This window comes from Sylvia atricapilla, chromosome 1 (genome assembly GCF_009819655.1).
Source record: "Sylvia atricapilla isolate bSylAtr1 chromosome 1, bSylAtr1.pri, whole genome shotgun sequence".
Classification (NCBI taxonomy): domain Eukaryota; kingdom Metazoa; phylum Chordata; class Aves; order Passeriformes; family Sylviidae; genus Sylvia; species Sylvia atricapilla.
This window is the reverse complement of record NC_089140.1, coordinates 49717608-49732391: the sequence shown is the minus strand read 5'-3', so window position 1 is coordinate 49732391 and position 14784 is coordinate 49717608. Positions and strand designations below refer to the sequence as shown.

Genomic DNA, 14784 nt, shown 5'->3' with positions numbered 1-14784 from the left:
AAGGCTTAAGTTGTAAAAACAGTATGGTTGTAATCCTGACTATGAAGGCACAATCCCGTCACTACAGTACTTTTCGGCCCACAGATGCATCAGACTACATCTAAAATCGCCCATCTTCTTCATAAACTGCTGCTGTCCATTAGAGGGCAACATACACACACCTCACTAAAAGCAACTGCAACATCAAAGAAAGAAAAATTAAAAGCTCAAACACAAGTAAGAATAATAACTATATAGATGGAAAGTATTTTCAATATGGGGATTAAAAACTGGGTACAAGTGAACAATATGACATTGCTAAAAAAAGATGAGCAGTCGTATGAACAGCTCACTGAAAAGTCAGATCTACCACTGGAGACTTAAAACATACCCACACTATAAGTAACCTCAATTTATTTTATTAAGATGCACTTAATTTTGATCCAGAATTGAATTTGGTTTTCCGTGTAGTTTCCTTCCTTACTTTCACTGAAGCCACTACTCAAAAATCAAAACAGAAGAGACACAGGAATGGGCCTGGTAAGGTCCAAACAACTCTTTCTCCTCATGCTGTCCTTTGTTTCTAAGATAATTCGGTAAACTACAGGACATAAACATTCTTTCTTTGCAAGACTAACAGAAATTTCACACTTCCTTAGTAATTAACATGGTCGGAGAACATGAAATCTGCTTTCGTTTTTTTTTTCCTGAAAGATCAGAGATTGTCCACAACCAGAAACATGAAGTGGGACAGGAAGCCATTATTCTTAAAACACTAAAAAAAAAATTCTTTTTTTGCATGTTCATCCATGAAGCAGATAAGTAATTTTGGACTCAGTTACACATGTCTCTCCTGCCTCCTCACCTCAACGTGAGGGAGATTAGTAAAGACACATGTCTTTCTCCTCTACCTTCTGCAGTTTAGAGAATGACCTATCTTCTAGGCAATTCAGCAGTCAGACAGAAAATAACATGTGTTGGTCCATGTCATACGGTCACCCCACTTTTGCTCCTGCAGTGTTACCAATCAGTCTGAGTAATTAGAAAATTCTGCTTGGGACTAAGGCAAACACCAAGGCACTGAACTACAAGCATCACATTCTCTGTTCTGTGGAATACGGCTCTGTTCAACATAATGGGGATAAACAATATTATGAGCTGCATGTTTTCGTCCTCCAAAGAATTCATAACACAGTCTGAAGAGGCAAAGATACATAAAGCTCTTACAGAGTTAGACAAAGACTTCCTTGATGTGACAGGGATCATGCAGATTGAGTGCTCCCTCATGAAAGCAGACAGTATTGCTGCCTGAAGAAGCAGATCTAACAAATAACTATGCTTGGGAAATAAAAATAGAACAAAAGTACATATCAAGAAAAGGGAGTCTAACAAAATCCTACTGTCATTTGGGAACTATGGCTTATTGAGTTTTTGATTGTGTTCCACACCTCAGCTGCTCAAGGAAAACATAATCAAAATAGTCCTTATAGGCTACATGCATATTAAATGACTCGACTATGTGGAAGTATCAAATACATGCAATTCCCACACTAAAAGAATAGAAATTAAAATCTGATCTTTTAAATAAGAACTCAGAATCCAACTAGTTCATTAGTATGAAAATAAGGCACTAGATTTAATTTTTTAAAGTATTACTAGAATAAGGACATGTACACCAGACACACATCATTACAACTCAGGTAAATTTGGAAATACAATTCTTGCTCTTTAAATTATTTGCCTGCCTATTTAAATATGACTATGCCTTGAAATTGCAGCTCTAAGCTTTCCAAATGTTATGTTAATCTTTTTATTATTAAAACATCCAATTATTTTCACTAGCTTCCTGAAAAGGTTTGAGAAAAGCAGTAAGGCATTTTAGTCAAAACACAATATGGTAATAATCAGTATGACAGTAAAGAAAAGGTGGCATTTTTTTGTAACTACTGGAAAAACATAAAGAGCTTTCCATGGCAACTCAAAGGTCAGCAAGAGTCAAAAGTAATGATGAGAACACTGTAAAATTACATAAATTTTAAAAGCAGGGTAACACATTGTTGCAAGTAATGTATTTTTGAAGACAAACAGAAATATACACAGCATCTTACCTGTACAGTAGGAACATCTGTAAATGCCTTAATAAAATCATCCTCATCCACAGCTCCAGCTCCTCCTTCTTTAGAGGAACCTAAATAAACATAAAATACTGTTAAACAGGATTTAGCATACATCAAGGTTTCAAATTTCTTACAACCATCTTTCACCATACCTACTTCCAAACATTTAATGTCTCTTACAAAAATGCTGCATTTTTGTGGAGAGTTGTACATCATGTGTATAATCCTAACAACTCGAACTTACTTCACCATAAGAAAAAAATGACCGTTTTTTTTTTTACCCAAAATGAACAATTCAAAGTAATTTCCAATTCAATAAATTTAATGGTGTCATAATTTTTATTTTTGTATCTAACTGGAAACATGTTTCATCTAACAATCCTCTAGCATTCAATTCTGAGATCTGCACCCTGACAATAAGAACTCTCTAAAATAAAGATCCAAATTTTAAATTATATACCAGAGCAAGAGCTATCCATCAGTAAATAGAATTCCTAAGGATGAACTTTCATCTTAACGTATGTGCCCCTTAAATAATCAGCCCTGAAAGTCTGGGGGTTGCTTTTTGTCTTTTCCAATATGGTGCTAAGAAGTGTGAGGTACATTTCTCAGTCTTAAGGTAACAAGAACTTCAACAATGAAAGAAAAGACACGGTGAGGAGAATTTGTACTGGAGCTAAATCTGAATTTCAGTCACCTTGTTTTCAGACCGTTCACAGTGGAACTGTTCTCACACGACAGCCAAAGATGCCCAGCAGAAGGACCAGGGAATAATACTGACAAGTAACCAACCACCTGCTGGTTTCACACTGGTATACACTGCAAATTTCATTAAAATCGAGGGCAGAAGCTAAGACTACTCTGAGCAAGAAAACTATTTGTAAACAATGTCTGGATTTTGGTTTCTGCAAAAAACTCAGGCTATCAAGAAAACCCCCTTTTTTTAAAGAAAGAAGCTCAAGTTTGCTATCTAATCAAAGAACAAGGTCATCAAGTCCAGGGTATGCTACAAGACTAGAACTCCAAGCACAAGCTGAAGCTTGGCAGAATCCTTAAATATCTTCAATAATTGCATCAGGAAGGTAATATGCCAAAATATACTGACCACATGGAGAGAATCAGTCCAGTTGAACATTCCCTTACTGAAAGGAAAAACATAATCTGTGATAGCAAATGAGTACTCAGGAACAAGTGCCTCTTTCAGAGTGAGGCCAATAGGATAGATGGCAGAATGTTCTCCCTAACTGGCCAAATGCAACTGAAATGGAAGCATCAGAGAAGACATGTATTTTACTAATTACAGAACAAATAAAAACCATAAAGAAAAAGCATTTAAGAGGCTGAGTGGTCAACCAGAACGAAAAGCTAGGAAGTCTTGACGAATCAAATTTTTGGTGGCTGCACTCTAAGAATGATGGTTTACAGTTCCTGATCTCTTCATTATGGTGAAGGAAATTATGTCTTCTGTGTTTGTATGCATGTGCAGTTAGAAGCACGAGAGTGCAGTACCACTAGAAATTTGGTGGCAAACTTACTAGATCTCAACGCTGCTATGAAGAACAAGATCTCTCACGTACATTTGTGGCTCATTAGTGTAAAACCACAGAATCTGGACACAGTACCTGCAGTATGATGGAGGAACATCTAAAAATTTTTGAGCGCCTTAGCTGAAGTATGCTGTAAAGAGATGCCGTACACAACACACTTCAACGTGCATCTCCAACATCATCTGTCATAATTACCAGTGGCAGCCAGAAGAGAAAGAAGAAATTATAACCACCTATTTCTTCTCCTTCCAGAGAGTAGAGGGAACAAACCCTTCCATAAAGTTCATGAGTATTTGACCAACTAAAAAAAATGAAGATGGAAAGACCCATTTACACCCAAACCACACCCTTCTGCCACAAACTTGTATAGCTCTTCAAAGGAAGAATACCCTTCTCAGAGGAGAATTTTTTGAAGAGAAACCTTGAAGAAGTAATTTGGCCCAGCAGCACATGTTAAAGTAGGTGGTACAAACAGCTTAGATCATAATCTCATTTGTTTGCCCACAAATACTCTGACATTTAAGAAAGTCTCACAGAAACAAAACAATCAGAGTCAGTATACAACACCTACTCTAGAAAAGTACAGTTATAGAAATTCTGTATTATTCAGTTGCATAAATTCACAAGCACCTATGTTAACACAGGGAAAAAAGATACTTTGCATTCCCATCCTTTACTTACCAATTTTTTTTCCTAGGGAATAAACTACAGAAACATTACAAATTGACACATATAGGCCATGAACACAAAAATATAGAAAAATGTTTGGATTTCAAGTATTTCTAGTTCACTGCTGTACACCATAAAGAAAAAGATTAAAAGGAGATGAAGTTGCCTTTGCCAAGTAAGTAGATGCTGTCACCTTTAGTCTGCCCTGAAGTATTACTTCTAAAATTAGGAAATAGCATGCATTACATGACAGGTATTTCTAGCACCTAAACATCATCTAGTAATGCATCCTGAGCAGTAAGGGAAAATCCTTTATCCAAGGAGTAACCATTTTTTTATTTCAAGAAAAGAAAGAGGAGGCACAGACCAATATTTAAAATCCATTTCACACAGTCCAGACACAGAGAACCTTCCATTTTCCTGAGTTTCAACAACTAGTTCAGATCTACAAACTGATTTTCTTTTAAATTAATACTCTCCAAAAGTTGTTTTATTACCTTGTTGACTGGTAAAAAAAAATATTACATGGTTCAAAGTTATCTGTAAACCACATTTAACTTCTATTTCACTCATCTTTCTCCTCAACTGCATAATCACATACGCATACCAGAACAAAGTATAAAGTAACTTCTCTTCATATTGTATAAAAGTCAGAAGTCCACACTGCCTGAGGAGGAAAAATACTGTTCAATTTTCCCCTTCCCTTCCCAATCTCTCTGTAAGTATTTTTACCAATTAGGTTTACCAAATCACTGTTTCTGTAGAGACAATCAAAAAATGACAGAACTCCACCTGCTGTTTCCCAATTCAGGAGAAAGTATTTTACTGTGCTAACAAGATACAGAACAGTCATACACATGCAGATGCCTTCAAAGGATCTCTCATGCTTTTGTAAGGCTCGACTCTCCTCCACAAAAGCAACACCAGAGCTTTACTACATTTTCAATTCAGACTGTGCTGCCTCCAGACCCCAAACTGATATATCTGACAGAGCTGTTCACATATAAGCTGTTCTGTTGCTGCTGTTGCTTACCTTCTCAGACCAAGCTTGTGGTTACAAATTTCTTGTATCTCCCTGTAGTATTAATTCCTTCGACTGAAAAGTGCATGTTGAAGGCTCCCCACGGAACATACAGTTCTTTGACCAAATAGGGACAAGTTCAGCTACTGCATTCCTAAAGGCAAAAGCACTATAAACAATCCTATGGGGCTTCAACCCACTGCGTTTTTAACATCTTTAAGTGCTCAGCACACAGCTAAAATCCAGTGCCTCATCAACTGGGTAATTATATTACCCTGTCTTTGGACTCGACTCCAACTGAGATTTTTTCAGCTGAGACCCAGAAGAAAAAATTCTCTCATGGAGAGGAAGAAAATTACACACAAGACATTTATCTACACTGTTTGTAAGGTTTCATTCATAACCTTTACTTATTCTTATCCTTCAAGCCTTCTAGTTATACAGACTCACAGAGAGCCCTGGAAGTCTCAGTTCCACTTCAGGAAGCTGCTGAGAATATACCAAACATAGCAAACACACTCAGTATGGATGCATATCTGGGCAGCTGAAACCCCTCTCAGTTTTACAGTGGAGTTGTGGAGGGTTTTGACAGGTTTCTCTTCTTTGTGTGTGTGTCTTCAGGTTTGTTTTGTTTTTTAAACTGAAGTTAAATGAGTCTGTAAATGGAAGTAAAAAAAAAAAAAATCCCTTACTTCCTGCAGACTGCTAACAGAGATGACACCTTCATGAATTAAATTTAAGGATTTCTAACATTTTGCAAGGCCCTAGGAGTCTTTTTTTGGAAGAAAGTTTATTCCAGTCATGAGGCTGAGTTCAGCACTGAGAATATCTCAACACCAGAAAGGGTACTGTATGCAAGCAAGGGAATTACCTAGCTTTTTGTGAAATCAATTTTTCACCCAGGAGTTAATTCCTGCAGTTGAGTTCTTCCCCTCTTCAGACTGAAACACTTGAAATACTTCCAATATATCACAACTTTGGAATGCTCATTTGCTCTTCTGCCTTGCTGCTTTCCCCAGTATTATCTACAAATCTGTACATCATGGGATGACAAAACAATGAGACAACACTATATGGGAAAAGAAAGATGCTGAAGATGATTTTGGACTCGTATTTCTGTTTTGAAACAGAGAACTGCTTATTCAAAGCATGCCTAACTGCTAAATAAAGTACACAAGTGCTGGCCTAAAAATACAAAAAAAAAAATAGTGCAATTTCTATCTGGTAGCAGGCCTTTACTAGTCAAACTCTTTTTTTTTTTTTTTTTACTTTTGTATGTCTTTTGACAAGAAATACACAACAAAAAATTTCCCTGTGAAAAAAGGGAATTTCAAAGCTGCTACAGAAACTCAGGAGTAACAAATACCCTAAAACTTTGTTTCATTTTTTGTTCCTGAATCCTTTTTTCAAAATGTTTCCCTAGAAAAAGTTTAACTATTTTCTGACACAACAAGCATCACAATTTAACATCAGTAAACTCTGACAGGGATATTGTTTCTCAGGTATCTTTTTTCCCTCAGAAATCTCTAACTGCAGGCAATACCTACCTTAGTTAAGAACATACACCTGGAGTAAAATGATGGAGACTACCTTTTTTTTTTTCTGAAAGACAACAAAATGTTATGGCTCTGTATCAGCTAATTCCAAAGCTTAATTTCTTATCTATTAGAGACTGAAGCAAAAGATGCAGGTCATTCTGGACTGAAGGAAAAGCCCATCGTTATCCTTGGCTTTGTAGGTTAATAAACAATCAGCTGTAAATTAGGAACAGACAGCAGCTTCAGCTCTGCGTGGGATAAATGGCCAGGATAAGCTCAAGTACTTACTCAGCTCTTCACATAATAGGTTAACTGGCAACTCCCACTCACTCCTACTGACCTCTCTCATTCTAGCCCTGGTAGAACTGAGCACTAAATCACAGAAGGGAGGGGCTAAACCACGAATAAAATAAACTGGCCAAGAAGAATAGTTTCACTGAGCAAGTTTCCTAGTCTGCCTCACTGAGGGGCCATATAAACACCAAGGCAGCACAACCCAGTGGCTGACTCAGGATACAAATGAGTTAGAGAGGACAGAGAAGGAAAGGCAGGCACCTTAAAAAGTACAGCTGCTGAAAGTCTAAGTATAGGCTGAGAGGAATAGAGCAATACTTATACAAAAATGAACTCAAGGAAGGACAACTGCAGAAGCTACATGGCGAAATGGAGATAGCCTCTCTCACAAAACACTGAGTGGAGTGGATCTAAGCAAAGTGATGATACCAAACAAAAACAAACAAACAAATAAGCCAATGCACACACACAGGCTATAAATAATAGATCACAACAACCCTACCAATGACAAAGACACAAAACCTAATTGTTTCTTTAGCATGGTACTTGCAATAACAATAATGACATTCTGTTCCCAGCCATAGTGGGCAGATGTTGCAAAGGTCATATTTAATTCTTTCTCTGAATGCACATTGTACTGTCTGCTAGTCTCTGTAACTGGGATTTTTCCTGAATCTTCTGTAGCTCTCAGTCTTCACAAAATCTACTTATTTATCCTAGGGTCAGGTCAGGCCTTATTATTTACTTTTAAAGTGGTACTGTTGGGGGACAGGGAAGAAAATTTCCGGTGCCTCATGATCTGAATTACCACCTCTGAGATGGCAAGGGTGACTTTTAAAACAATGACTCTGCCCTCCTGAACAGACCGATTTCAATCTCAGTAGCCCAGTTAGGAGTCTCTTTATCTTCCCAGGTACCATAAGATTACTAAAATAATCTAGAATAGCATCCTTTCATATGCACTTTTTGTAAGTCTGCTGCTGTAAAACAGGAACCAAATGTTCAGAAAACTGGCTGAAGATTGAGAAGTTTTGAAAATTCCTTTCAGGTTTTAAACTATGGAGTTATCTAAAGCTATTTGATATATTGTGCAGTGACCTTGACGTATTAACAGATTCTAACATCCTCAATGTTCTTATTTCCATGTTTGAAAAAGAACTTCAACTGACAAACTTGCATAATGCCCCCCACCATAAAACAAGCAAATAAGTATTCTTCAGTCTCAAGTATCTGCATGAAGCACAAAGGTGTTCTTTCATCACTGAGTGATTGAGTGTCACCAAGTACAGATGCTTTCAGCTCACCTGCTTAAATTAGGAAAACATTTGAGAGGAACAAAGAAGCAGCAGTTGCTCGAGTAAAAACCACTTTGATCAACATTAGACAAGATTTTTTTTTAAACAAGAACCATAGTTTCAGATAGTAGCACTGGTAAATCCTACAGGATGGCTATAATTAGACCAACTTAGATAAAATTATGTTAGTTTAAGTAACTTGTACTGTTAACACCACTTACCTCCCGGCTTTGCTATAAAAGTTAAGAAACAGATCAAGCTGCTAATTGTCACAACTCTGCCAATAAAAATTCGGGGAAGACCAAACCATGAAGAGCTGCAGAGATCCCAGCTTAGATAAAAGTTTTCATCAACTCAATTTCAGCTGCTTTGTGTCCATTTCCTGAGAAAATAGCAACTGCATCTGCAAACAAGTAACTCCCCAATGTCCAAAACGTCTCTGTTATTATAAATTTTTGCAAGCACACACCCTGTCTACCAGAGAAACCTAACAAATAGAAGTTCATAGGGAGATTACCTTACTGGGTTGCCCAACACGTTTATCTTATGGTAGTTATTACCTGAGTACAGTGAAAAAGGAGAGTGAGAGAACAGCAAAAGGAAACTGTATCAGTCTCACAGGCCACTGCAGTTCATGATTCAGTAACAGCTTAAAATGCCTCTGACTGAAGCTGAACTGCCTTTGACAAAGACACCCAGGCAGAAAACTAGTATCATCAAACCTGTTATGTTGAAACAAGTTAAGCTACCACAGTTTTTGAAATAAATTTCAGAATAAAATACTAAACCCAAGCAAACTTGCCCCGATGCCTCCACCTCCCCAGCATCTGGACTGGCAAAGCCTTCCTGTTGTTTTTAACCAGCTTAGCAAACAATTCAAGTAACTAAGCAGAGCAGAAAAGCATGCACTTTACTTTAAGGAAACTGACAGATGCATTCTGTCATGTTCAGCTCCAGTGACTGCCATTCACTCTGAACTGACTTGTCCACCCCACTTCCTCCAATGCCAAAAGTCATCGTCCCTGAGGCACCCAGAAAGTCATTCAAACTGAAACAGCAGCATAAACTGAACAAAACAGCACAATATCTTAAAATACCTTTACAATACCTTGCATTTGTTACTTTATCTGGCTATATCAGAAATTTGGCAGACACAGTTAGAGAACTTCCCAAGAGACCCCACCTGTACTGTGCCTGTTCCACTACAACATTTCTCCTACATGCCAGAGATATTACTCATGAACAGAAGTTTCCACCCAACAAGTAAGTGTGCTGTCTCTGAGGGCTGAGATGCTAAGCAGATCTCTCCATACAATTACATACCCCATGAGAGAACAGGAGCATGTCCCCCTGAGGAGGGACAAGCAGAAATTAAGAGTGAGCTGAGCTTACAAGGAAGAAAGAGGTGCCAGGTTTTCAACTATCAGGATAGCACATCTCAAGCCTTGAGGTGTGACATGTTAATCAGGTACAAATACAGGACTCCTATACTAAGAAGAAGCACAAAATAATTCTTAGGTGGACTGAAGATGACAGTACCAGCATGCATACTGTAAAATTTGAAGCTGCTCTTGTGCATACAAATTCCTTTGGGATTATGTATTGAATATTATGTGCTCCAAGAAACTCTAGTAAGTGATGTCTGAAGCTGATTCTTAACACTGCTTTCAGTGTTGCCACATAGTTTCCACAAGTTTAGCCTCAATTCCTTTGTACACAGTTTCACAGGTATGAAAGATTAATAATACTAGCCCTTCACAATATGATGTGGAGATCAACTAATAAACATTTATCAAGCACACAGGAAATAAGAAAACTACAGAACAAGGAAAGTAATAGTGTTATACTTATTACAAGGTTTGGACAGCATACATTAGGTAAGACCAAAGTCTGGATGTGGAGAAAGACAAGCAGTTCCACGAGCAGTGAGAACACAGATACCTGACTTTTTAGGCTTATCTCAAATTGATTAATGTTGGTTTCTACTCAACTGGAAGCTCATGCAGTCATCTTTCAACTCATGCACAATGTTCATGCTCCCATGGTAATCTTTCAAAGCACTCATGTATTTCTCTCTTGGCACTCAGTTTTCATAAATAATTAAAAGAACATACATTTGTGACCCTGGCCATATGTTCAGTTTCAACAGGTGAGGTTTGAAGTTACGCTAATTTTATGAACATGATAGCATTAGTCTTATTTTCAGTTTTTAACATAACTTCCTAATAACCTATTGATATTTTACTTAATGTGATCCTAGTTTTACATTCGAATGGGGGAAATCGCACTAATTATTTTACATTACAGAAATTACTGAGAACAAGCAGGAACACAAACAATTGATTTGTATCATCTGTAATTCTGATGTCAAAACATAATGACTTGAGATACTGTAATAGCTTCAGTAACAGAGTTTTCACTGCTGTTGTCAGTGCCCACTTGTGTATTCCATTCTGGAACAATTTAAACAGATATTTTATTAACAACAATTCATACTACCTGTCACCACAAACTAAATGATTACCATCTTTACATGTTCTAGAAAATACGTTTTTATCTTTTACTTCTATCTTTTACTTCTAACAATTCACTAGGACAAGACAGAAGGTCAAAGTAACTTGACTTTCATGTACTGTTTTCTCCCTTATATTTTGAAGAACATTTAATTTATATGCTCAAAAAAAAAACATTTCCAACACAGGTGTGAACACTTATACTACAAAAATAATTTCCATTCTCTGCTTCTTCATTTGAAAGCATATACCACTGTCAAAAGAAATGAAACAGGTTTCTTAAGACTCTTCTCCCACACGCCAACACACCACCCTACAAAGAGAAATCACACCTGCTACTCCGCAAAGCAGCAGTGCAAGAACGTTTTGGAATGGTCGTCTTTGCTTACTCTTCAACACCATCACAGTCCATAAGGACTCCAAGTGGCAGGGTCAGCTGATATTAGTCCATCTTCCTCTTTCCTCCTTCCTCTTTTTCCTTCTAGATTAACCCACATGAAAATATAAACAAACTGCTTCCCCTTCCTATTGCTTGAAATAATCAGTACTCAGTGTCAGCAGCTAAACAAGGGCTGGACTGTCTTGGTTATTCTCATCACTGTCTGGTACAACCATGACTGTCTGGGACCAGAACCTCAGGCAGAAATGTCACAAGCAGGCTGAGCTACATCTTGCAGTGTACTTGTATCTTCAGACCTCTTCATTCGTGCTCCACTGGTACTCCCCCCCTATTTTATCCATTTATAAACTGAATTCCAGACTATGAGCCTTTCGAGAAGACTGTCTGATAAAACATCATGCTTATAGCAACATAATGAATCCTACAATCTAACTGAAATTTCTAGAAATTAAGTGAAAAACAGGGTAGTATGAACTATCACTTGGGTGACACACAGAAAACAGACTAATGAACAGTGTTATGGACACATGCATGTATTTTCTGAAGGTATATGTACAGGTGTGTCTACATATATATATTCATAATTTATCATGTTTGTTTGGTTTCATTCAGATTCCTTATTAAGGTGGGTTTTTCAATCCTCTTACTGAAGAGAGCTGCAAAGGAAGGTATTTGCTACAGGAATGGAAACCACAGTGATTGCACAGCCGTTTATAATGGTCCAAGGAGAACAGAGCACTGACCGTAGGGATGGGAACCCTAACCTCAAGCGCCATTCAGGGGAATAAACAACAACAAAACCCAGTAACTCTCAGAGGACATGGAAAGTTCAAAGTCCTCCTACCTCCCTGAACTCAGGATTAGGTTAAAGTAGCTGCAGTTCATGACCACAGGATTGCAACCCAGCAATTCCATGGGCAAGGATCTCTTGGAATGGAAGTTAATTGACATTAACTGTGGAGGAAAGGAAGCAAACAAGCATTCTGTAGCAAATTCTCTGATTCAGATTCTGATACCTAAGGCTAATGTCTAAGGCTGCTCAGAATGACAGAAATACTTTCTTAGCTGGGATTTTGAAGAAAAATCCTTGAATTTCACCATTACCTGGAAATCAAAAAGGAAACAAAGTGCCACAGAACGTAAGGGGTGCTTTGCTGACTAATACTACCTCAGAGCAGCTTTACATCATACTAAGGGGCAGGGTAGAACAAGGAAAACCAAAAGATCCTAGTTTATTTTACACAACAAATACAGCACTTTGGAAATTACTTAATGAGGGCAAACAAGAATTACAGAGGAAATATTCATGAACTTATTTTCTGCAGAATTCACAATTTAAAAAAAACAACACCTTGTGGGCATTGATTATTATGATTTCTTTTTTGGTTTTTGTACAAGTGAACATGGAACTCTCTTGACTCTGGAGACAATCGATACAGCGAGCATGAGTCTATCTTGTTTCAAATCCATTCACTAACAATGTGTATTTACAGTTCCACAATTACTGAAGACCTTTTTAACAAAAATGTTTCTTAACTACAGCATGTAGTTTTAATGAGGTTAACTTCAACTGGCTGAGATTCCACCTATCTTTCAGTCTCACATTTGTTTTATGCAGAGCCTTTCCATACATATTTTTTTCCTATTAAAGCCTCTCAAGGCTTCAAAATGTCTTCTGCTAGGAAATCGAGCCAAAAAAAGCAGACAAGCACAATTTTAATACTTTCCAACAAAGAGCTGTATGTCTTTTATTGAGGAGGAAAAAAAAAAAAAGCATAATGACACATATGAAAACCTAACTTAAAATTTCCTAAAGCTGGGAACAGCCTCCTACAGCTCCTTAATTTATGAGGTTACTATATTTCTCATGGCTTTCCACTGCCAAACTGTTCACCTGCAGCTGGTTCAATCAGGTTCTTCAGTTACTTGATTTCTACAGATACGTTGTTTCAAAGACTGTAATGATGTTGTCAGTGTAAAACAATAACCAAGACATATTATTGCCAGCCCACTAAGGTACAAAAGATTTAAAAAACCCCAATGAACTAGAGATTAAAATACACCATGCAGTACCTTCCTGCTGAAAACGCTGTGAACAGTAACTTGAAACAAAGTGAACTTCATATAACACTAACAATAATGCTCCAGCCCCACATAGGTTTTCATAAAAAAATACGAAAGTAAGTTAACACAGACTTCTGTCATGATTTTATTTCACCAGCAAGCATTTCTTCCAAAGGCCATATGGCTCTTTTGAAGAATCACCATTTCTACATTTAATCCATTTTAAAGACTACTGACCTAAACTGACATTTTGGGAAAAGAGAGGATGCCAGACCTCTTCTTCAGACAGCCTGAGGTTTCCTACTAATACTTAGATTACATAAAGCTTCCAAATGTGTACAAGCAGGCAATTCCCTAGAAGACTTGGAACAAGGCTTTCACATTTGCAACAGAACTTGCCAAAGACCTATAGAATATCTTGAACAGCACAGCGACAGGAATATAGCTCATTTGGCTGACATACTCAAGTCCTTTTATCCTATAAATTATGGTGTCCCTTACGAGTAAAAAGCTGTTTGTGCCATACTGCCAAGAAAAGGTCTCTGAGTATCCACTTCTGCAAGGGCAGAACAGAGTGCACATCCCCAGTAAGAAGGCTTTAGAGCAAAGAGGTATTTCCAAAGGCTCTACCACCTGAATGAAGAGCTGAGAGCAAGTGTATCAGGAGTAAGTAGATCAGCTGTGTGCTTGCCGGCAGAGGTCTAATTTGGAGAAGTGTTCTGACCATGGAATAAGAAATATGCCAAAGCACTGTCCCTGTTAAGTGGAAGACCTATCACTTCTCATTCATCACTAAGAAGAAGCTCAGTGGCTTAACACCTCAAAAGCAGAAAAGTCCGAGAAGAAACAGCCTGCTAGAATCTTTTCTCCCAGGGCAGTAAACCACTGTGGCTGCCTGATGCAGTACTTTCTTGGCAAGCTGTCTTCAGTAGGCTTGATCATGCCTGTCAGCAACTCCACAAGTTCTACAAGCCTTCCCATGTCCACTGCCAATAGGAAAATGTCTGGCACAGTCATTCCCAGCACAAGGAGAGAGAATTCCAGACTGAGTAAGACACTGCCATTGCTCTTATAAATACTTGTTTCACCTGCCTTTCTGGACAGTGATGTTGCACTTCCAGTACCACCGACGAACATTTCCTACATTAAATGTTAAATGCCCAAAACAGTGAGAAATTCTTTTTTTGATTGTCAGATGGGTCCTTTCACTTAAACGGCATATCTGGGAAGTGGTGGAATTACCCATTTCTTCATTAAGAACCATCTCCATGATGAATATAATGAAAAGCCAAGCATTCAGGCATCTGAAGTATAAACTGAGCAGATATTAGCAGATAAGTAAGCCAG

General features: G+C 37.8%; 2 protein-coding genes across 24 annotated transcripts in view; one reads left to right on the top strand and one right to left on the bottom strand.

Annotated features, from left to right (window-relative positions):
* Window positions 1-14784, top strand: part of FBXL2 (F-box and leucine rich repeat protein 2) — a 411994-nt gene that overhangs the window by 177959 nt on the left and 219251 nt on the right. The gene's annotated exons all lie outside the window — the stretch shown is intronic.
* Window positions 1-14784, bottom strand: part of CLASP2 (cytoplasmic linker associated protein 2) — a 140839-nt gene that overhangs the window by 66848 nt on the left and 59207 nt on the right. For all 23 annotated transcript variants that reach the window (XM_066322207.1, XM_066322240.1, XM_066322220.1 and 20 more), the window contains one exon: window positions 2088-2167. In XM_066322207.1, the coding sequence (XP_066178304.1) occupies window positions 2088-2167 (80 nt within the window). The remainder of the gene's footprint in view (window positions 1-2087; window positions 2168-14784) is intronic.